Source organism: Panthera leo, chromosome D1 (assembly GCF_018350215.1).
Source record: "Panthera leo isolate Ple1 chromosome D1, P.leo_Ple1_pat1.1, whole genome shotgun sequence".
In the NCBI taxonomy this organism is placed as follows: Eukaryota; Metazoa; Chordata; class Mammalia; order Carnivora; family Felidae; genus Panthera; species Panthera leo.
The window spans coordinates 14747179-14772306 of NC_056688.1; the positions used below are offsets into that span (position 1 = coordinate 14747179).

Here is a 25128-nt window from a genome sequence, read left to right on the forward strand (position 1 = left end):
AAACAAAACGTGCATGAATTTAAAATAAAGCATGTGATTTAAAAAGTGAACCATTCCAGGTAGGTAGGTCATCAATCCCACACTTGACCCCCACCCTGTGTGAGTTCATTCCCCTCCACGTTAGGGAAACCACAGTGGGAGAATCTGAGAAGCAACGCTTCTGTACTGGTAGCATAGCTGTTTGCGAGCTAGGCCCTGTAAACAGAAAACCTTCTTGATCTTAGCAGGACGCAGTCACTTTTCAAGATCAGTAAGACCTCACTTGTAACCTGGAACCATGACTGACAAAAATCTGTTCATTTGAATTTTCACTTCAGAATTTTTTCATGCAAAATAAATCAACCGCGTGTGTCCCTAAAATGTCTTCCGAATGAGAGTGTGTCAATTTTTCGTTTTTGTAAGCTCCAGTCTCAGGAACAGGAACCAGAAGAGATCATTTTTCAAACTGTATTCCCAAGGGTCAACATACATGAAAGTCGTTAGCACCTTCTAGTTGAGGGTCACACATCATTTCAGAGGGAGGGCAGGCTCTGAGGCATTGCGACGCCCAGGTTCTAGTGTGACGGGAATTCAGGAAAGTCACAGGGCCTCTCGAGGTCTCCAGTTATTACTCGGTAGCCAGGGAGGTGCACTGAGAGATTCCCTAAATAAAGGTGTTACGACCATGATACAAACTCTGCGACGGCCGTGGTGAATATCCGGAACGACTTTCCATGGGCTGTGAGACACCGACCACCACACTGGGGAAGGGTTCTCAGAAACCCGAGGCTCACAACCTGTGTTCCCTATGTGACTGTATCTCAGCAAATTCATACTGAAGGGGAAGAGTCAGTGGATTCATGGAGTGTTACAGTTTCTCACTTTTAAAAGATAAAACAGTCTAGATCTCAACCGCATTAAGGTCAAAAATTTCCACAGTACCTTAAATCCGTGCACTCTGGAAATTCTTTCCAAAACACTGGCTTTGCTGTAGCTGTGCTCCGCATCTCTGCTGTCTACTGACTGCCAACTAAAACAATAACACCCGAGTGGAAACTATCTCATGGAGACCATTCTAGGAGTCGACATTTCAAGAGAAAAGTTTCCAACTTCCTTAGGTTAAAAAAAAAAAAAAAAAAGTTTCCACCATTTTCAAAACATTCTCAAAACGTCTGAGTATTTCAAATAATTCTGCTTCAGGGAGTAAGCCAGCCACATTTAGGTCTTTTCTTAGGCAATCTCTTATAAATATAGAAATTTCTCTACTTTATCTTCGGGGACAACTATTAAAATTGCTTTCAAATAGCATTAAATATAAGACAACACCATTTTCCCTTGATAGCCTAATATACTCCGTCAATAAGAAAATCTGATTTCTCCATTTCCACACACGTCTTTGACTGGAACTTCCCTCTTCCTGGCCCAGATACGTGAGTCGTCAACGATCCACAGAAAGTCTTCGTTTGCTCACTCTTGTATTTGTTGTGTCGTCTTCCTTTTCACGTCCACCATCACCACCTCGGTACAGGATTTCACCATTTCATAGCCTCTGAGCGGATCTTCCCATTTGCTCTCCCTGTCCTTTCACCCCGCTCCCGCCTTTTGTTTCCATTTGACAGTCTGGCCTCTCTCCCGCCTTCTCAGGCGGGACTCCCCTGCTTAAACCTTCCCTCCAGCCAAGCTGCTTTACCTTTCTTGCAAATACGCCCCGTCCATTCCACCGCTGCCCGTACTTCTCGGGCTCCGCTTCCCACTGTAACCAAGCATGAGCCCCAATCCTCAGCACGAGTGTAAAGCTCCACATGGACCGGCCCCTGCCAGCTCTCTTATCCCGCCTCCTTCCACACCCCGCTTAGAGATCATCTCCAGCCACAACAGCTTTTCTCCTACCGTGTCAAACTTAAATTCACCTCTCTGGGGCCTTTGTACTGCTCTTCCTTCTGCTTGGAAAGCTCTGACTATCCTGGTTAAAAGCACTCTCTCTCCCACAAAGTCATTCTAGCACACTGTTGATTTCATCATTTTCATAGTCCTTATGAGGGCTTATTTGTTTATGTGTTCACTGCCTACCCCCCCAGCAGAATGTTAGTTCCAAGGGACTACTCTACCTGCAGCTGTATCCCCAGTGCGTAGATCAGGGCCTGCACATAGCAGGTGCTTAATTAACATTTGCTGACTGACTAATCCTACTAGAATTCTCTCCTCTACGCCAACACTTAAAGAGTTCTATTCATCCTTTACACTCACCTCAAATGTTATGTCCTCAATAGGACATTTATGTCCTTGTCACCAGTCTAAAGTTCAGGTCAACAAAGTTTTGAGTACCTACTATAGGACAGGCATACGGGCTAGTCCACGGGGGGCTGGTGGCGGGGGAGGGCAACACACAGGATGTGGTTACAGTCCCTGTGGCAGTGAGAGCCTAATGGAACTTTACAAACTAAAGTGGTTTCTTCATCCTCTGAACTTCTGTGGTAATTAGACTGTACAATTAATGGGATAATGAATCATGGCGTGCCTTGTGACATCTCTTCTATTGTATCAGACTATAATTTGGTAGCTGGTGAACACACTGTCACTCAGCAATCCAGGCCATAGGCTGAGAGAGGTGTGTTGTGCTCCCCCCGCCCCATTTAATTGGCTCCTCTGTGGATCCTCACGTGTCCGAGACACGAAAAGTGGAAGGTCAGAGGCCAAGAATCCCATTCTTTCCCAGTGCTAGACTCTCCACATGAAAGAGATTTGCATGAGTGCTCTTTACAAGAAATTCAAAATTTTGGAAAGTTAAAGGTGTATCTTTTGGAGACTCTAATGTTTTCTAAATAAGCTGTATTTGCGTGCCAAATATGACAAAATTAAATAATACATGTGAAAATGCTTTGTAAAGTGCTGTATACATACATACACATATAACATAGTGCATATGTACACATATACATGAAACACACATATATAAATGTAATTTGGGTTTATTTAACTTTCCAGAGGTCTAAGCATTTGCTGCCCATGACACCTGAACAAAGAACCTTTAACAATAGGTATGTGTTCAGAGGACCACTACACATTTTTAGTTGTACACTTGGTAACTTTGCCTTTCAGAAATACAATTCTTTGTTCTGAAAACCACCAATGTTTATTCTGGATTACTAATTACCGAAACATCTTTTTTTTTTTTTTTTTTTTTTTTTTTTTAATGTTTATTTTTGAGACAGAGAGAGACAGAGCATGAGCGGGGGAGGGTCAGAGAGAGGGAGACACAGAATCTGAAACGGGCTCCAGGCTGTCAGCACAGAGCCCGACGCGGGGCTCGAACTCACGGACCGCAAGATCGTGACCTGAGCCGAAGTCAGACGCTTAGCCGACTGAGCCACCCAGGCGCCCCCCGAAACATCTTTTAAATAATTCTATACAAGACAGGTTTGCTACTGTCATTAAGAAGAATTTTTTAATTCTAAACCCCAGAAGGAGGAGCAGCTGGGTGGCTCAGTCAGTTGAGCGGCCAACTCCTGATGTTGGCTCAGGTCATGATCTTGCACTGAGCATGGAGCCTGCTTGGGATTCTCTCCCTCTCTTCTGCCCCTCCCCCACTTGGGTTTCTCTCTGTCTCTCCCTCTCTCAAAATAAAATAAACTTAAAAAAAAAAAAAAAGATTCTCTCTTTCCCTCTGCCTCTCACCCCCACTCACATGCGCTCTGAAGATTTTTTTAATTAATTAAAGAAAATAATCCCATTTAGAATCGATTTCATTACTTCTCCGATCTTAACCTGTCACAATCACCCAATCTACCTCTCCAAAATTCGTCATGCTGTCATAAGCTTCAACTAGAAGCGTCTCTCCCACTGGCCCACTAACAGCAGAGACGACCTAGCAGAGGAGAAGTGGAATTTCTACTAATTGCTGTATAAGAAAGGGAGTTCAAGCAATGATTGAGAAACTGAGGACAATAGTCCCCCTTATCCACAGGGGATACAAGACCCCCAGTGCACGCCTGAAACTGTGGAGAGCACTGAACCCTATATGCTATGTTCTTCCCTATACACACATACCTATAGTAGAGTTTAATTGATGAATCGGGCACAGTAAGAGAGTAACAATCACTAACGATAAAATAGGACAATTACAACAATATACTGTACTAAAAGTTATGTGATTTGGTCTCTCTCAAAATATCCTCCGGTATTGCATTCACCCTTCCTCTTCTCATGATGATATGAGATGATAAAATGCCCATGTGACGAGATGAAGTGAGGTGAATGGCGTGAAGTGAAGCGAGGCATCGTGACATAGTGCTGGGCTGCTACCGACCTTCTGACCATGCCTGACATGTGAGGAAGACCATCTGCTTCTGGACCACAGGTGACCGTGGGTAAGTGAAACCAGAGAAGGCAAAACCGTGGATGGGGAGGCAAGGGACGATGTAATGATGGCATGACGAGCAAAGACAACGTTAGATAGTGTAGCAGGGCACAAAACTAGTGGAGCTCAGCATTCTTGGCAAAACAAATAATAAAAATGCAGACTCTGGTTAAATAAACTTAAAACTCTCACCGTATGTGTTAACACAGAGAGCACACGGCTGGCTGCCAGCATTCCTAGGAGTCTGTAATTACACACCAGCAGGTAGAGACTCTGATGGTGACTACGCGGATTTGTTTGAACTATTAACAAAGAAAAGCATTTAAAAATCTTCCCACCCAAGTATTTGTCCGTGGAGTTTCTAATTTCAGTTATCACTGACCCCTGCTTTTACACTCGGTTTCTCAAACAAAAACAAAGAGCCATACTAATCTCCCTTAACTAAATCAAAATCGTTCTAAAGTCAAAATCAAGAACCAAGGAAGCATAAAAATTCTTCAACCTCTGTTCAGTGAAGGTAGAATACAACTGGAGAAGAAAAAGAGGGCCTTCCTTTAGCTCACTACCCAAATCAATAATCCAAAAAACACTACCATCCCATCTGTGGCAGGCTAAATAAAACCCCTCAAAAGCCAGCCACATCCTACCCCGTTGAATTTGTGAGTGTGCTACCTACGGCAAAAAGGGGCCTCCGCTGATGTGAACGGGTGATGGGGAGATCATCCTGGATTATCCAGGAGGGCTCACTGTAACCACAAGGGTCCCGTTCAGAGGAAGCAGGGGATCGGGGCAGGAGTGGGAGATGTGACAATGGGAGTGCGAGTGCTGTGAGGAAACTTCCAGAACCAAAGAGCACGGGGACCTCTAGAAGCTAAAAAAAGCAAGGAGATGGACTCCCCAGAGACGCCAGATGAAATCGGTCCTACCAACGCCATAATTTTAGTCCCGTAAGACTCATTTCAGGTGCTCATTTCAGCAGCACACAGACTAAAAGTGGAACGATACGGAGAAGACTAGCACAGCCTCTGCACAAGGATGATACACGCAAATTCGTGAAGCGTGCCATGTGTTCTCATGAGCACCGAGCAATGTACAGAGTTGTTGAATCACTGCAGGGCACACCTGAAACTAAATATACACTGCATATGAACTAGCCTGGAATTAAGGGGCGCCTGTGTGGCTCAGTCGGTTAAGTGTCTCACTCTGGCTCAGGTCATGATTTCACGTTTCGTGAGTTTGAGCCCCACATCGGGCTCACTGCTGTCAGCACAGAGCCCACTTTGGATCCTCTGTCTCCCCCCGCCCCTCTGCCCCTCTGCCCCTCTGCTTGCGTGCTCTCTTTCTCTCAATAAATAAATAAATAAATAAATAAATAAATAAATAAATAAAAACATTAAAAAAACTATACTGAAATTAAAATAAAAAAACGGAGAAACATTTTTAAAAAAGAAAAAAAGACTCGTTTGCAATTTCTGACTTCTAGAACTGTAAGATAATAAATGTATATTGTTTCAAGCCACTGTGTTTGTGGTCATTTATTACAGCAACAGTAGGAAACTAACACAACATTTTATTATACTTCTAAGGATTGCGACGCTTAGTAGATGTTATTGCCATTAATTTAATTGAAGCTCCAGTGAAAATGACAAAAGAGGGTTTGAAGTTGCCAGGTCTTTCCATACTACCCACTTCTGTGGGAACTGCTAGAGTCTAGAGAGCTTTGGAGAACAGAAAACAGACATAAGGACAAAGGAAAAATGCGATTTTATAGAAGATAAAGAAAGCATCTCTTTCTTGTCTACTACGTACTGGGCAAATGCAGGACTCCAAGAGCTTACAACCATGTGAAAGTACTAAACAACCGTGCATCTGTCAGCATAACATAGGTAAATAAAAAGGTAGGTGACATTCCAAGGATGTGAAAGCAGAGCCTGGAAAGAGGACAGACTCATCTACACATAACCGTCCGCAGAGTCACCAACCTGAAAGGGTACAATGCAGGTACTTTAACCTGTAATAGAACACTGTCTCAACTCTCCACTCCCACCCTTTTAAGGAGGGAAGTCTCTAGAACTGCTTTTTACTTTGGCTTCCAGGGCAATTACATTCTAGCTGTACCGTTTTGTATATGAGACCCCCCCCCTCCCTTTTGACCCGTGAGATGAGGGACACCCAATGCAATACTGAAAACTGTCAGGAAAAAAAAACGGGTTTCTACTCATGTTTGTAGTTTCTGTCTAGACTGCAGCCACTTTCTTTTATCAATAGGTGGTGAGCTTGTATTGGCTAGGCAAATGCTGATCGTTCATTAAAGTAGGAGCAGATCGAGGCGGTGAAAAGTACTTTTTAGGCACCTTCAGATGAACAGATGAGTGAAATGTGAGCACACAAAGAGATCGACTGTCTTTAAACCAATACAAGATCTGTTTTTCCTAAATTATCATAAAACTGCAGTCTGTACAATAAGCATGCTCTATACCAGCAGTGCCATAAATCCACCTCTTCAAGTAAAGCTGATGGAGTATACAAGCTTAACACTTGTTCTCACTGCTTTATGCTACACTTTATTCCTTATTATTCAAAAACGACTGTCAACCAAAATAAGAGAATTTTAAGTGTACTTTTTTTTTAATGTTTATTTATTTTTGAAGGAGGGAGGGAGGGAGGGAGGGAGGGAGGGAGAGAGAGAGAGAGAGTGTGTGTGTGTGTGTGTGTGTGTGTGTGTGTGTGTGTGTGTGGGAGAGGAGCAGAGAGACAGGGAGACACAGAATCTGAAGCAGGCTCCAGGCTCTGAGCTGTCAGCCCAGAGCCCGACGCGGGGCTTGAACCCATGAACTGTGAGATCATGACCTGAGCCAAAGTTGGACACTTAACTGACTGAGCCACCCGGGTGCCCCAATATGTATTTATTTTTAAGAGAGAGAGACAGAGTGCAAGCAGGGGAAGGGCAGAGAGAGAGACTGGGAGACACAGAATCCAAAGCAGGCTCCAGGCTCCGAGCTGTCAGCACAGAGCCGGATGCGGGACTCGGACTCACGAGCCAAGAGACCATGACCTGAGCTGACGTCGGACGCTTAACCGACTGAGCCAGCCAGGCGCCCCCAAAATAAGAGAACTTTAAACATCACTCTTTTCCTTCTTGCTCCCTGGCCTAGTTCCATCTAATACTGCATGAAAAATAACATAAATGTATTTTTAGAGCTTATCAATTTTCAAGCCCTCCCCAACACACAAATCTTGTATTTTCACATTACTTCTTTCTGAAGAGATGGAAATAGACAATCCCTGGCTTAAGAACCTTGAAGGAAAAGTTCTTTTGTTCCCATTTCACATCCTCAACACACTTCTCACCTGCTATTTTAATATTCAGATTGGCATCCAGAAGCAAATTTTCAGCTTTTAGATCACGATGAACAATATTCCGACAGTGACAAAAATAGACAGCTGCCACAATCTGTTTGAACTTCCGACGGGCCTCCTTCTCTGCCATTCTGCCATGGGCCACCAGGTGGTCTGTGGTGAAAAAGAGCACAGTCAGTTCTCATTTTGCACACTGGTATCATTTCAAAAGGTAGACTCCAGGAGGGATGCAAGGGGGCCTACCAGATGAACAGTTGAAGAAGTGAAACAAACAAATGGCAACATTGGTGGCTCTAGTTTGTATCTATAAAAACCCATCGGCAAGCAGTATCCAAACCGTTTTAAGTATACATAACTATGCATAAGAATACATATGCTCTACTGTAAGAAGGAAAAAAAAAAGTTCTGAGGCTTTTAATGGTATTTTTGGAAAATCATAACATTCAACACCTCCTTTTTCTTATCTCCATTGCAAAAGATTACATACACACAGCAAACATATACATGAAGATAAGAATCAGCAATATTTCCTGTGCTAACGCGTGACTCAAAAAGCAGAATCACGATAATCAATCATTTGGGGGAAGAGTAGACAGAAGTTAGTCACTGCTAAGGGGGAAAACAGCTTTATATAGGAGCCCATCGATGCTAATGTCTCTTCCACTTTCTCAAAGTTTTAAAGTTTAACATAAAAATGTACTTATTTGGTGACTATACTCTGGAACGCATCATACTGGAATATGTCGGTATCTTTCCGTCTGCATTTATTGTGCTTTTCAAGTATTTATTAAACCGCTGTTAGTTTTTACAGACAACATCAACTGAAAATAAAGGAAGCTTTTACCACCTCAGTGAAATTATTTCATTGGCTATGTGGCTAACTAAGGTATAGCGAAAGATTTTACATGTGATAAACTTTGTAATACTATAAATCAGACTATCTTCTATATTTAAAAATGAGCTGGTTGACCCATAGCCAATACCATGAATTACTAATTACCAGTACCAGAAAAGTAAGTACTTTTTTTCTAATAGTGGCAGGTTTATTCTGAACCAGTGAATCCTCAACCCATTTCTTCACCTAACAACATACCCAGATCATAACAGCTGATGAGATTAGAAACACTGGCAAGACAGCTTGCTCTACTTAAAACCTCCAATAGTCTCATTGGCACTATCCTTAAACTAACCGTAAGCATCCCGAGACACTGGGAAAGTAAAAAATCAGACGATATAAACAAGTGTATTATTGTCTGCTCATCAACGGTAGTAGTTTCAATCTTCCTACCCAGCTGTCTTTGGCGCCATCTTGATCACCCACAGGACCAGTCGGATAGATCTTTTCTTCATCACAAAGAGGAAGTCTGAGATAAAACATACGCCCTCGTAGTGCTTACCAAGATGGAGGGCTTAGGACAAGGAGCGTGAAGAAGGGGAGCCAAATGCCAATCCATCCACACAGCAGACTTTCAAATAATTCAAAGAGCATTCTGACCACAAAGAGCATAAAATATTGGAGATCAAATACTACAGTAATTTTAAGAACAGCGTCTCAGAGCATCACTTAAATTATTAAGAAAGACCCTTCAACGGAATTATTGTAATTGTTAGTATTATCAAGTGGCTCCTACGCCAGTTCTTTGAAGCATTTTCCTCAAAAAGCAATCACTTATTATAGCCACGATGACCAAGGTAGTAGAAAACAAGAAAGAAAACAGGAAGCCTTTAGCTTAGAGGGTTAAGGTCTAGACCACCACTTTCTCCAGGAGTTCAGAGGTAGTGATAAACGAGTGTGCACTCTGGTGTATTTACACTTCAGGTGAGATCTGTCACATGAACCTGAAACAACACAAAGTCCCTAACTAGGGAGAGTCACTTAATGTATGTAAGCTGTTACAGAACGGGACATCCATCACATGTGAAACGCTAGGTTTTATTTTCGGACGCCACTCTCTAGCAGTACCTGCTCCTTTGACCCCCTATTCCTCTTAACCCAAGGCCTAATTATTCTAATAATATGTTTTAGCTGCTAAACTTTGTCTAATTAAAGGGCTTTGAAGAGACAGCTATTCTTGAGAAACATAAAAATAAACCCTTATGAAGGTTTACCATCAGAAGCTCATTTGGCCAAGCCACCCATTAATTAAAATGCCCAAGAGACATTCGTCTGGCAGTAAATACTAATTACCAGAACACATCAAAGAGCTTCTTAAATACAACAGAATGATTAATTTCGTGATTTCCAAAATAAGTGATTTTCTTTTATTAAAAAAAAAAAGACTCTTTATATTTTCTAAGTACTTTGTTTTCCTAAAACGATTGGAAAGTTCTCAAAATTGCTACACAGGCCAGGAGCCGGTGGAATGCAGCCTAGTCCCATTTTTTCTCCACAATGACACGCTGGTTGTCCTTGGACAAATCGGTTATGCTGCCAATATCCCCACCTCTTGATCTGCTGAACGGAAATAAACCCTGTTACATGCTATGGCCAAAGAAAGGATAGCGTGTTTGGGAATAAACTGGTACTATGATTAAGAGTCACCATATATGATAGAACTCTGACTTCCAAGGACATTTAAAAAGCTGTTTTTAAGAAGGCCCACTCAGTACCATACAAAGAATATTTAAGCATTTGCTTCTTCGGGGGGCGGGGGGCCGGGATTCTGCAGAGCTTAAAGGCATTGATATACATCAATCGTCACTGTTACGTGTTTCTGGTTAAAAGGTATTTTTGACAGCACGCTGGATGAAAGAGCTTCAACTATATAGTATTTTCCCAAAGACACCTACGGTATCCCTACAGCTACGAATGCAAAGATCAACAAATCACTTTCTACAGTGCAGGCTGCGAGCATCAGATGTTTTTTTTCCAGCTGCTGTGTCTGACGTTCAGGTTTTCTCAGCTTTGGGAGCACTGGGCTCTTCCGCCATCCAGGATCATCTTAACGGCTCTATACCGTTCAGACTCCAGCCTCCGCTTTCACTTTGGCCCATCTTGCTACCGCCACCACGGCCACCCCCCCTCCCATCCCTGTTAGTCTGCTTTCAGAGCAAAGCCACGGGAGCTGGTGGGTGTGCCAGGAAGCCAGCAGCCTGCCGTGGTTTCCAGCCCCTGCTGAAACCGCCTCTCGGCTGCCAGGGGGCAAATGGCTGCTTCACGTCGGAGTGTGCCCTACGGGCAGGCAGTGAAAATGCTGCAAGCTCACGTGTGATGTTTAACTTCCAGCAAAGAAACCCAGAGCCGCGGCCCAGCCTGGACTTGCCACAAAGTCACGGCATTTGGATGAATACTGGGGTGACCTCAGAATGCGAAAGAAACCAAGTGGCTCCCGAACCACTCAGTATTCAAAGTAAAACACATTCTGAATTGTGTGGGGATAAACCCCAGGGGCAAGGAGCGCTAAGGAATCGTTCTGCTTCTTCCAGGCGGTTCGGGGAGCTACCTCTCCTAAACACTGGGCGACACACAACCCCACCCTCAGTCCCCAACTTCCCACACAGCAGCCATGCCCCCGGCTCCCCAGCCCCTGGCCCAGAGCCGGGCCACGCTCCAGCCCTGCCACACTGTGGGTCCTTCGTTGACAATTCGCTACTTGTCTACTTAGCTGCCACTCTACCTCCGGGGCCAATTTCAAGTTTCTTGTCTATCACAGCTTCATTCCAACCACGGCAGGGGAGACAAGGATGAGGGGATTCTCAGCTGAAAGGAGAAAATGGGCCTCCTGTTTCAAGCTCTTATCAAAAGGCAGGAGTGTAAATCACCACAAATCACACGCGGCACTGGACTTCTTTCATCGTTTTTATCTGCTCTTCCTCGCAAACTGGGAAGACGTCAGTGACACCGGGTGATACACACACGTCGCGAGGAGCACAGTTCTTAGAAGTGGAGGGAATGAATTCTGAAGTTTAAAGGCATGAGAGCAGGCACGCATAGAAAGTCTGCTTCAGAATTCACTGCTTGTAATTTTGTCCTAATCTGACTCAGGAAGAAATATCTTGTGGTACATTTAGATTCTAACCTTTCAAAGAGCAAAAATACACACGAGGCGGTCTTCACTTCCCTTGCTCAGCCTCACTGCAGTATCAGAGGCAGGCCACTAATGGGATGGTGGTGGGGAGCCAACATTTCTTAAAATAAGTCACTTTTCCACTATAAACAGAGAGCGTCTCCATCTGTCTGCTAAGTCTGTGACTCTAACTGACCCAAAACACTAGCTGAAAATGACTGTACCCTGACAGCAGGTCAAACAACAGGGCAGAAACTTTTCATTTTTCATGATAAAGAGAGAGCCCCGTCTAGAACGGGGGGAAAGGGGCCCGTGTGCTCAGCTTAGGTGGCTACCTGAGAACGTCTCTGCCAATTCCAAGCCAACCACAGCTGCCCGTTCTTTGCTCTGCCACTCAGCTCTATCATTTCTTCTTTCGACACCCATGGAAACGACTTCCTGTTTATCAAACAAATGCTCCTTTCCAGAAGAGCCAGGCCCAGGCCAAGAGAACTCAGCTGCTAGGGAGCAGGTTAACAAGAGTGCACTCACTGTAATATCACAGGTCCCTAACTCTTGCAGGCCCCAAGCTGCCGAGGACTGGGGGACAGAGGTTTGGTACTTTGTTTTCCTTGCCAAGAATCCAACTACCTTACAGCAGCCTGCTTTACTTACTCCTACATCTAGTTGCAATCATTTTTTTTTAAGGTTATTTATTTATTTTGAGACAGAGAGCACAAGCGGGGAGGGAGAGAGAAAGAGAGAGAAAGAGAGAGAAAGAGAAAGGGGAAAGGGGGAGGGGGGGAAATGAAAATCTCAAGAAGGCTCCAGGCCGTCAGCACAGAGTCTGACACAGGGCTCAAACTCATGAACATTGCGATCACGATCTGAGCTGAAATCAAGAGTCGTACGCATAACAGACCGAGCTACCCCAGTACTCCCAGCTGCTATCTCTTTTCTTCATGCTCCCAGGCTTCCAGGCCAAAAACCTTGCTGTCACCCCCTTCTCTTTCTCCCACACCCACATCCAATCCATCAGCAGATTTCATTAGCTCTACCTTCAAAATATACCCAGAATTCAACAATCCCTCATGCCACCTCCACCCCACCCTTGTGTCAGCAACCTAGCCAACAGCCACTATCTCCCTCCTGGATCACTGTAATCGCTCGTCACATTGGTCCTAACGAGTGTCCCTGATTCAGTCCTTGGCCCCCTGCGATCCACTCTCAAAACAACTGCCAGAGTAATACGCTTCTAAAAAACTTTTTACTTTGAAATAATCACAGATTCACAGGAAGTTGCAAAGACCGTACGGACAGGTCCGATGTACCCTTCACCCACTTTCCTCCAGTGGGTAAATCTTACATAATTATAGAAAAAACCCAGAATCTGACACGGGTACAATGTTAGTAGAGCCCTATCTCATTTTGTCACACCTGTACATTCATGGAACTACCACTGCAACTGGGATACAGAATTATTTGGAGTTTCTCGTTACTGAATACTCCTGCAGATTTAAAAACAGGGGCGCCTGGGTGGCTCAGTCGGTTAAGCGTCCGACTTCAGCTCAGGTCACGATCTCACGGTCCGTGAGTTCGAGCCCCGCATCGGGCTCTGGGCTGATGGCTCGGAGCCTGGAGCCTGCTTCCGATTCTGTGTCTCCCTCTCTCTCTGACCCTCCCCCATTCATGCTCTGTCTCTCTCTGTCTCAAAAATAAATAAAAACGTTAAAAAAAAAATTAAAAACAAAAAGCACACTATGTTTTCTTCGGTCTATCCCAAGTAAATTAAACTTCTTCCTTAAAGGTCTTGAGGAAACACAATTTCTTTGTAAGACAGTCATAAGATATGCCTAGAACTGTTTCTATCTTTCCCTCTGCCTCCTTACTATATACAAAATAATGTTCTGCAAGGGTGCCTGGGTGGCTCAGTTGGTTACGCGTCCAAGTTTGGCTCAGGTCATGATCTTGACGTTCATGAGTTCGAGCCCCGCGTCTAGCTCTGCACTGACAGCTCAGAGCCTGGAACACGCTTTGGATTCTGTTTCCTCTCTCTGCCCCTCCCCCGTTTGTGCTTGCACTTTCTCTCTTTCTCTCTCTCTCTCTCTCTCTCTCTCTCTCTCTCAAAAATAAATACACATTAAAAAAAATGCTCTGCAGATGATCGATGCTTCATAACTACAGATTACCTCAAGAAATATCAATGAGAGAAAAGTCTATAAACTTATAAAGACATATTTCCTTAATTCTTCATTGTGCCACTAAACAAAGTTTGTAAACTAAGTACTATTTATGTTAAGTTTTTAAAACAAAAACAGGCTATTCTTTTGATATGAAGTTCTTTCACATTAATGTATAAAGGAGGATTTGTTTTCTTGTAGCTCCTTAAAAAAATACTTCTAGACTAAGTGTGAAGCCCAGGCAGCCTATGAAACAGAAACTCATATATTCTGAAAGGCCTTTCAAGAATGCTATTCACACAGGGGTGCCTGGGTGACTCAGTCAGTTAAGTGTCCGACTTTGGCTCAGGTCATGATCTCACAGTTTGTGGGTTCGAGCCCCACATTGGGCTCTGTGCTGACAGCTCAGAGGCTGGAGCCCACTTTGGATTCTGTATCTCCCTCTCTCTCTGCCCCTCCCCTGCGTGCTCTCTTTCTCTCTCTCTCAAAAATAAATAAACATTAAAAAATTTCAAAAAAAAGAATGCTCTTCAGACATTTCTTACGTAATGCAAATGTTTCACTTGCTACACTAATATACTAGCAAACGTGGGTTGGCTAACTTTGTAATACTGAGGCTATTCCCTGGTTCTTAGAATTCACAGGCTCCAAATCAAGCTCATTCTTTAGAAGCCAGCTGAAAGGTCATTTATCTGAAGCTTTTCCTAACCTACTCACCTACCCTAGAAGAAAATGCACAAATTAGAAAATCTGTGTCTAATGGCCTTTATTCTAGATATTTCTATAATATTAGTGAACAGCTGTGTTACAATTATTTCTTAACATGCGTGTCTTCCCTTTTAGACTAAGGTTTCATGGTCCATCGATGAGTTTCTATCCTTGAATCCCTGCAAGGTGTAAGAAAATATGTATGGTGTGCTTCTGTTTGCAAGAAGGAAGAGAAAATACAAATGTGCATGTATATACATGTGTATATGTTTTCTAAAAGAAGAAAGGTCAAGTAAAAAATTTCTAAAAATGGTTACTTACAGGGGGATGAAAAAGGGATGGAAACTTGACTTTCGTGAATGTACTGTTTTATAGCTTTAACCTTGGAAACACGTAATGTTTTAAATAAATCAAACAATTCACAGTTTAATCAAACAGAAGAAAAAGTAATTTCTGACACCTGAAACCTAACTGGGAAAAAATGGACCTAGTTGTAAGTTCAATTGTGACATAACCAATCAGAGAGTAATTTTTTTAAGTGACACAGTATTTTGCCTTAGTGGGATATAACTTAAGGAAAAAAAGAACCAGTCTCCTTAGTATTTGTAATAATACTGGGATTGTTTTGAATCAATATTGCCCTCATTCACTCATATCAAATATGTAATACGCAAAGTCATTTGGAACCACAATTTTCAGCATAAGAAAAACAAGATATAAATATACAATATTCAAGAAGTTAAAAAGACTGAAATCTTACATTTCAATTGGGATGTTAGTACAAACCCGTGTTTTACTTTTCTCTATATAAACGATACAGATCTCCTACCTCTGTGCCCTGAAAAGGCCTCTAAGCAATGACAGACCGGCAGCAGTAATAAGCATCCCTAGGGCACAGATTCTGGTCTCTATGTGCTATTTTCCACTTGAAAGGACCACAGCCCCTAGAAGACAGGTTTGATTCCAGGTCTGAGATGAGAAATATTCAGGGTAGGCCTGGGATAGCTTAGCTAAAAGCAAGGAAGTCATCAAAAGGACATGGGAACATGTCAAAAGGACACAGGTGTCAACTTAAAGAGGCTCCTGCTGGCCCAAGTGGAAAACTTTAAACATCAAAAGACTAATGGCTCAAGGGACTGACACACATCAAATGTATTAAGAGTCATAAATTCACATTGATATTACAAATAAAATCAACTTTTCTGGTCACCACTGGAGATTGGTAGGGTACCAATTCATCATTCTGAAATTTAATACATAAAGGAAAAGAATCAAGCACTTATTTTGCCTTTACTACACTTTCTAAACAGTTTACAGGCAAAGTTCTCCACAAAAGAATTAGAATTCACAAATACACAGAAGGAATGAGAGAATCGGAAAATGACAACTTTGCAATTTCTAATGAAATATGTGTCTAAGCAATAAATTAGAAGGGTAGCTAAACCATTACGTCAAGGTCTGATGGGAAACTTTATAAGAACTTTATAAAACTTTATACATCACTAAAAGTGGGGAAACCATACATTACATGACTCCTGAGATGATGCAAGAGGAAGACGATGAAGTGGTCTTGTCCCCATCGCCCCCATGTTGGCCTGTATTTAACCAAACCACTTTACACAAAATCGCGACCTAGAGGAACACGCGGACTGACACGATAAGGATTCAAATCCATAATGCAGGAAATTTTACAAGATGATCCGGTTTCTTCAACAAATAAATGGCATAGAAATAAGTGTGTAGACGTCTGCCGGAGAGGGTTAGGGTTGTTACAAATGATAAAAAATTTGAGACACTTATCAACTTAATGCACGTATGGGCTTTGCTACATCATGATTTGAGCAAACTATAATAAGACGTTTTGGGACAAGTAGAGAGAGCTAAACATGCCCTGTTTTATTTATTAGAAGAAAACACTGTTAATTTTGTTGGGTATAAGAATGGTATTGTAGACTTTAGTTTTGATTATGAAAGAGTAGCTGATATTGAACCATCTATAAAAGTTGGACTATTTGCAGACAACGGACAATAACCAGCAAAAGACTATGATTCTTCACAGAAAGCATAAGAGGTAAACCCCATATTCACCCCAAACCACAACCTAGGGAGACAGAGGTCAAGCAAAGAGAAGTAGGTTAGGGTAGAGGAAAGAGATCAGAGTTAGGGGCTAGTAACACAGCTAGAATTTGGGTGGTGGGATAGCAGAAAAGGAACACCAACAATTAGCATAGAAATTCCACTCAGGTACTTGGCCAACTCCCAAACTGCACATATGCAAAGCAAGACAATGGAAGGCCTAGCAGAAAAAAACTGATGGGAGAATGAAAGCTACAGAGAAATTTTTAGATGTCCCATAGCATTCAGGAGATGGAGTTCAGATTTAGCTTATAAGGAGAGACCTCTGTGAATATTCTAGGCACTCAGTTGAGGCCTCATTAGACAAAGCCCTAGGAGTAAGGACTGTGCCAAAGGAATAGTAAGTAAAACTCATAAAACCACCCTAACAAAGCCTAAAACCAACCCTCAGCATGATCAAGTTGATCCATATGTAACTTAACTTCCTGACTGAACAAACTCAACACCACAGAAGATAACATAATCCAGAGTCTCTACAACATGTCACCCTTAATATCTAGCAAACAACAAAAAATTACTAAACATGGGAAGAAGCAGGAAAAGTGACCAATAGTCAAGAGATTGAAGTCAATAGTCAAGAGATTAAAGCAAAACCAAAGATGACTCAGAGTTAGCAGGCAAGGACTTCAAAATGACAATTATTATGTTAAAGAAAACATACGACAAGATATACAAAAAAGATGAAAAGACAGAATATGTCAAGGGAGAACTAGAATCTAAAATATATATAATCGTGGGGTGCCCGGGTGGCTCAGTTGGTTGAGCATCTTACTTTAGCTTAGGTCATAATCTCATGGCTCGTGAGATCAAGCCCCGTGTCGGGCTCTGTACTGACGGCTCAGAACCTGGAGCCTGCTTCGAATTCTGTGTCTCCCTCTCTCTCCTCTGCCCCTCCCCCGCTCTCACTCTGTGTCTCTCTCCTTCAAAAAATAAAGAAACATTAAAAAAATTTAAATACAAATAATCTATAATCATATATTCTAAAATGGCAAAACATTTGAAATTGAGAATTTATTGCATAGGTTTTAAGAGCTAACAAAGAAAAAGACAGGATTGGTGACCTTGAGTTAGGTATTATGGTAAAGTTTTTTAAAGTCTCTCGCTCTCTCTCCATATATATATACATATGAAAATATATATATTAATATATATATGAAAATGTTAAATATTTATGAGTGAGTAAATGAATATTTATGAGTGAGATTATATGATTTCTCAAATTTGCTTTAAAATACTTTAACCAAAAAAAAGTTGGGATAAAGGGTGAAACAAAAACAGCAAAATGTTGGTAACTGTCAAAACTGGATGATGAGCATATGAGAGTTTATTGTACTATTCTCTTCCCTCTTACATATATTTGAAAATGCTTATATTAAAAAGCTTTTAAAAATGGAATCTAACATTTGTATGCCTATATTCATAACATCATTCTGTCCAACAGCCAAAAGGTAGACACAACCCATGTAGCCATCTGTGGATAAATAAACAAAAAGTGGTCTGTACACACAACAGAATAATATTCAGCCTTAAAGAGGAAGGAAAGTTTGATACATACAACGTGGAGGAGCCTTAAGGACATAATGCGAAGTATAACAAGCCAGTCACAGAAGGACAAATACTATGATTCTACTGTTAAGTGGTAACTAGAATAGTCAAGTTCATAGAGACAATGTAGAATGGGGCTGCCAAGGGATGGGAAACAAGTAAATGTGAAGTTAGTGATTAATGGGCACAGACTTTGAGTTTTGCAAGACAAAAAGAGTTCTGTAAATGGACACTGGTGATGGTAGCACAATAACATGAATATAACTAATGCCGAACTATCTACTTAAAATGGTTATAAAGGTAAAACTGTATGCGATGTGTCTTTTAACATAATGGCTTTTAAAATGGGACCATGGGAATGCAAGCTGGTGCGGCCACTCTGGAAAACAGTATGGAGGTTCCTCAAAAAACAAAACAGAACTACCCTACAACCCAGCAATTGCAATACTAGGCATTTATCCACAGGATACAGTGTGCTGTTTCAAAGGGACACACACCCATGTTTATAGCAGCACTATCAACAATACCCAAAGTATGGAAAGAGCCCAAATGTCTTTTTCCATCAATGGAGGAATGGATAAAGAAGATGTGGTGTACACACACACACACACACACACACACACACACACACACACACAATGGAGTATTACTTGGCAATCAAAAAGAATGAAATCTTGCCATTTGCAACTATGTGGATGGAACTGGAGGGTATTATGCTAAGTGAAATTAGTCAGAGAAAGACAAAAATCCTATGACTTCACTCATATGAAGACTTTAAGACACAAAACAGATGAATATAAGGGAAGGGAAACAAAAATAATATAAAACCAGGGAGGGGGACAAAACAGAGGAGACTCATAAATATGGAGAACAAACTGAAGGTTACTGGAGGGGTTGTGGGAGGAGGGATGGGCTAAAAGGGTAAGGGCACTAAGGAATCTACTCCTGAAATCATTGTTGCACTATATGCTAACTAATTTGGATGTATTTTAAAAAAAATGAAAAATAAAATTAAAAAAAACTCTTTGCTAACAGGATAAAAAAAATTTTTTTTAAATAAAATGGGACCAATGATCTCAGTTTTGTTGATTGTTTCCTTCGCTATGCAGAAGCTTTTTATCTGGCTGAATTCTCAATAGTTCATTTTTGCTTTTGTTTCCCTTGCCTCCAGAAACATGTCTAGTAAGAAGCTGCTATGGCTGAGGTCAAAGAGGTTGCTGCCCCCAGGATTTTGATGGTTTCCTGTCTCACATTTAGGTCTTTCATCCATTTCGAGTTTATTTTTGTGTATGGTGTAGGAAAGCGATCCAGGTTCATTCTTCTGCCTGTTGCACTGTACAGTTTTTCCAACACCATTTGTTGAAGACACTGTCTTTTTCCCACTGGATACTCTTTCCTGCCTTGTCGAAGATGAGCTGACCACATAGCTGTGGGTCCATTTCTGGGTTTTCTACTCTGTTCCACTGATCTACGTGTCTGTTTTTGTGTATCACACTGTTTTGATGACAGCTTTGTAATACAGCTTGAAGTCCAGAATTGGATGCCACCAGCTTTGCTTTTTTTCTTTTTTTCCAAGACTGCTTTGGCTATTTGAGGTCTTTTCTGGTTCCATATAAATTTTAGGATTGTTTGTTCTAGCCTCTGAAAAATACAATAGGGATTACATAAAATGCGTAGATTGCTTTGGGTACTATAGACATTTTAACAATATTTGTTCTTCCAATCCATGAGCATGGGATGTTTTTCCATTTGCGTCCGCTTCTTTCATAAGTGTTCTATAGTTTTGAGAGTACAGATCCTTTACCTCTTTGGTTAAAGTATATTCCTACGTATCTTATGGGTTTGGGGACAATTGTAAATGGCATCAATTCCTTGATTTCTCTTTCTCCTGCTTCATTATTGGTGTATAGAAGAGCAACAGATTTCTGTACACTGATTTTATATCCTGCGACTTTGTTTAATTCATTTATCAGTTCTAGTAGTTTTTTGGTGGAATCTTCTGGTTTTTCTATTGTCTGCAAATAGTGAAAGGTTTACTTCTTCCTTGCTGATTTGGATGCCTTTTATTTCTTTTTGTGTTCTGACTGCCGAAGCTAGGCCTTCCAGTACTACGTTAAATAACAACGGTCAGAGTGGACATCCTTGCTACAGAGGAAAAGTTCAGTTTTTCCCCACTGAGGATGATATTAGCTGATCTTTTGTAAATGGCTTTTAGGATGCTGAGGTATGTTCCATCTATCCCTACTTTGTTGAGGGTTTTTATCAAGAATGGATGCTGTATTTTGTCAAATGCTTTTTCTGCATCTATTGAAACCATCATATGGTTCTTATCCTTCCTTCTATTAATGGGGCATATCAGGTTGATAGATTTGTGAATACTGAACTACCCTGCGGCCCAGGAATAAATACCACTTGATCGTGGTGAATAATTTTTTAATGCACTGTTGGATTTGATCTGCTAGTATCTTACTGAGAATTTCTACATCCACGTTCATAAGGAATACTGGTCTGTAGTTCTTTTTAGTAGGGTCTCTGTCTGGTTTTGGAATCAAGGTAATGCTGTCCTCGTAGAATGAGTTTATAAGTTTTCCTTGCATATCTATTTTTTGGAATGGTGTAAGAAGAACAGGCATTAACATTTCTTTAAATGTCTGGTAGAATTCCCCTGGGAAGCCACCTGGCCCTGGACTTTGGTTTGTTGGGAGATATTTGATTACTGATTCAATTTCTTTGCTGGTATTATAGGCCTCTGCACAGTGAAGGAAATAATCAACAAAACTAAAAGACAATCTACAGAATGGGAGAAGATATTTGCAAATGACATATCTGATAAAGGGTTAGTATCCAACATCTATAAAGAACTTAGCAAACTCAACACCAAAACAACAAATAATCCAATTAAGAAATGGGTAGAAGACATGAACATTTTTCCAAAGAAGACATACAGATGGCTAACAGCCACATGAAAAGGCGTTCAACATCACTCATCAACAGGGAAATACAAATCAAAACCACAATGAGATACCACCTCACACCAGTCAGAATGGCTATAATTAACACTATAGGAAACAAAAGATGTTGGTGAGGATGTGGAGAAGGGGGAACCCTCTTGCGCTGTTGGTAGGGATGCAAACTGGTGCAGCCACTCTGAAAAACAGTATGGAGCTTTCTCAAAAAGTTAAAAATAGAACTACCCTACGATCCAGCAAATGCACTACGAGGTTATTTACCCAAAAGATACAAAAATACTGATTCAAAGGGGCATGTGTACCCCAATGTTTATAGCGGCTTTTATCAATAGCCAATATGTTGTGTGTGTGTGCGTGTGTGCACGTGTGTGCGCACGTACTGGAATATTACTCAGCCATCAAAAAGGGCGATGAAATCTTGCCATTTGCAATGATGCGGATGGAGCTGGAGTACACTATGCTAAGTGAAATAAGTCAGTCAGAGAAAGACAAATACCACACAATTTCACTCATATGTGGAAGTTAAGAAACAAATCAGATGAACATAGGGGAGGGGGAAAAAAGAGAGAGAGGCAAACAATAAGAGACTCTTAACTATAGAGAACAAATTGAGGGTTGCTGGAGGGGTTGGTGGGTTGGGGATGGGCTAAATGGGTGATGGGTATTTAAGGAGGGCATTTGTTAGGATGAACAGTGGGTGTTATATGTAAGTCATGAATCAGTGGGTTCTACATCTGTAACCAAATTTGCCATGTACGTTAAATAACTAGAATTTAAATAAAACTTGAAATAAAAAGAAGATAAAATGGGATCAATCTCAGTCTCTCTTTCATACACACACACACACACACACACACACACACACACCAGCCCAGAAAATATTCATACATACACACACACACACATACCAGCCCAGAAAATATCTTTGAAAAACATCAAAGCTTGAAAGCACTAATTCCAAATATGTGATAAAAATCTCTTTATATAAAGTCAACTTTCTAAGTATTATGATTAAAATATCCTTATTTTTTCTAGCAGTTTTGCTTTGTCAGAGAAACTACATTTTCCAAAGAAGGTTAAGGGGGAGGAAACAGTTCAGAGAACCCTCAGGAAAAATATTAATACAGAAGCCAGGCAAACATATTCCCTTGGGACTTGTATATATTAAATGCAGTAAAAATATTTTGATAATTCTCTGGGGCATTTATTTTCATATAATGGTAGAACTGGCAGTGTGATCACACAACTATGAATGGGTGTTTAGCAGTAAAGTAAGGTCATCAAACTAAGTTTTTAAGCACTAAACACAGGTGGCTTCCTCACATATCCTAGGCAGGTTGCAAGCATAAATGCTACAGTCATAGCTGATATGAAGAAAATAAAACAAAAAAATGAAGACTAATGAATGGGAAATTAATTGGGGAAGAGACAGAAGGAAACTGTCTTAGTTCAGAGTGATAAAATGAAGCTCAGTGATACAGTTATTTGCTTCTGTCAGTAAAGCCTGAGAAAACAGCTAGCTTTTATAGCCAAAGGGAGTAAATAATTTAGTGGGAAAATAGTGTTTTAGTTGTAAAGATATACCAAAGGTTATAAGGATTAAATAGGAAAAGCATGTTATAAACAAATCGCAAACCTGGTATGTAGCAGTTTGTCCAAATAAATGTGGTAGCGTTTTCAAACAAACACAAGGTTCCAGATGAAACACTTATCACATTATCTGCTATTCATGGTTGTGCAATTCAGGCTTTCCCACTCTGTGCCCAATTGGTCAGTAGCATAAATGAATGGCTTTATGAGAAGTTCCAGGTTCCATACATGCTGGCACCATTAGGAAATGTTATTTTTAAAGCATCGAGAATGTCTATGATAAATCATGCACACTTCAACAAACTGCTGTTAATAATTTATTATAAATGCCCACGAGTTCTGCCTGGTATTCAGGAAACTTTTCTTGATAAAATGCTGGATTTATGACCTCATGGTCTCAGATAGGAAGTTTGGGGATATATATCTAAAGAAATCATACTGGGGAAGTTTTAAATTATGAGCGTAGTGGTTTGCCAAACTAACCAGTTTCTCAATTTTGTTTGTAAAATTAAACAGACACACATTGTCATGGCTGCCCCTTTGTAATATGGTTCTGAATAGTACGCAATACTCATTTCAACAAATCAAATGGATGAGTCATAAATGTTCATTCAATAACCATTTATTGAAGCCTATTAAATTGTTCAGAATTTATAACCTTCAATATCTTTCTCTGCAGCTATCCAGAAAACAAAAAGGTGTTTTCCCCCACATCAAACTCATTAACTAAAATACCTGTTGTGGAACAACATGAAAATTGCATGCCTGACTTGGTTATATTTCACTGCAACACAATGAAACAATTTTACTTACTACGCGTTAGAGCCCGCATCAAACGGCGACACGCGCGCATACAATTCAAATGCCACGCTCTGCAGTCTAGTGACATTCTTTCATTCACTTAGTCTTTCATCCAGCCGATCAATAAATATTTACTGGGCATGTGTTCTCTGCAGACACTGTTCTAAGTGCTAGGGATCTAGCAAGGCTCAAAACTGTACAGTCTCTACTCATATATGTCAGTTGTTGATAAGAACCAAGAAGGAAAATAAAGGAAGGAGATACAGAGCGGTGGGCCAGCAGAAAAAGTGAGACTGTAGACAGCATGGCTAGCAGAGATCTCTCTAATAAGGTAACATTTGATAAGATATCTGAAGGAAATGGAAGAGCGAGCTATGCAGCTATCTGGGAAAAGAGTATTTCGGGAAGAAGGAATGGAATATATGAAGGACTTAAAGTGAGAACATACTGGAGAGTTTAAGGAACAAAAAAGACATGCCAGTGCAAAAAGAGGGAGAGTACTAGGGCCTGAGGTCAGAGAGGCAGCCGGAGACCAGATGATATAGTTTCATAAACCACAGAAAGGACTATGCATTTCTTCCAAACAGATGGGAAAGACAACAGAAGTAGCTGAGTGGTAAGATTTCACTTTCAGTTTTAAAGAATCACCCTCACTGAAATAGTGGAATCAGGGCAGATTCAGGGAACAGTGGTTGAAGGCTGCTACAGTAATCCTAGCAGCCTAGGACTGTGACCTAGACCAGGCTGGTATTGGTGGCAATGGTGATTGAATTCGGCATACATTCTGAAGGTTGAGTCACCGAGATCTACTGATAGTTTTGGCATGAAGTGTGAGCAAGGAAAAATTAAGTGTGACCTTCTAGAAGTTTTTGATGTGAGCAACTGGATGAATGGAGTTGCCATTATGGAGATGGGGAAGACCGCTGAGAAGAGAAAGTTGGTAAATGGACATCAGTTTGCACAGGTTAAGGCTGGGAGGCCTATCGGAAATCTAGATGTCAAGTAAACACTCGGATATATAAATCTAGAGTTCAGAGGATAGAGCAGGAGATTTAAAATTCAGGAGCCAGAAGTTTAATGGGTCATACAAAATTAACTAGTGAGTAGATGGGCACAGAAAAGAAAAGAGGTCCACGGATTGAGCCAAGGAGTATTCCAAAATTTAGATATCAGGAAAATGAGTAGGATCTGGCAAAGGAACCACCACAAGAAAGGTGATCAATTAAGAGACTATTGTTTAAATTACCGAATCTAGTGTCAGCAATCTAGTGTCAGTACCTCAGTGATACTACCTACAGCAAGTGAGAGACACAGAAACACACACACACACACACACACACACACACACACACACACACACACGGAGAAAGAAAGAAAAACTACGAACAGTTTTATAGTGGAGGTATGTTCAAAGGAAGAAGGAAATAGGCAATTAACTCTCTAGCAAAATCAGGGCAGAGTTCACAGAAAGTATAACGTTTGAGAAGGGTCATGAAAGCTGAGTAGCAACTAAAGGG

The 25128-nt window shown here is 41.1% G+C and overlaps 1 protein-coding gene and 1 non-coding gene across 4 annotated transcripts in view; one reads left to right on the forward strand and one right to left on the reverse strand.

The window, feature by feature from the left end:
* SIK3 (SIK family kinase 3) overlaps nt 1-25128 on the reverse strand; it is a 239568-nt gene that overhangs the window by 68701 nt on the left and 145739 nt on the right. For all 3 annotated transcript variants that reach the window (XM_042907377.1, XM_042907379.1, XM_042907376.1), the window contains exon 4: nt 7688-7849. In XM_042907377.1, coding sequence (XP_042763311.1) covers nt 7688-7849 — 162 coding nt within the window. The remainder of the gene's footprint in view (nt 1-7687; nt 7850-25128) is intronic.
* LOC122201485 lies at nt 5300-5408 on the forward strand. Its single transcript, XR_006194195.1, has one exon. It is a non-coding gene; the product is annotated as a U6 spliceosomal RNA (small nuclear RNA).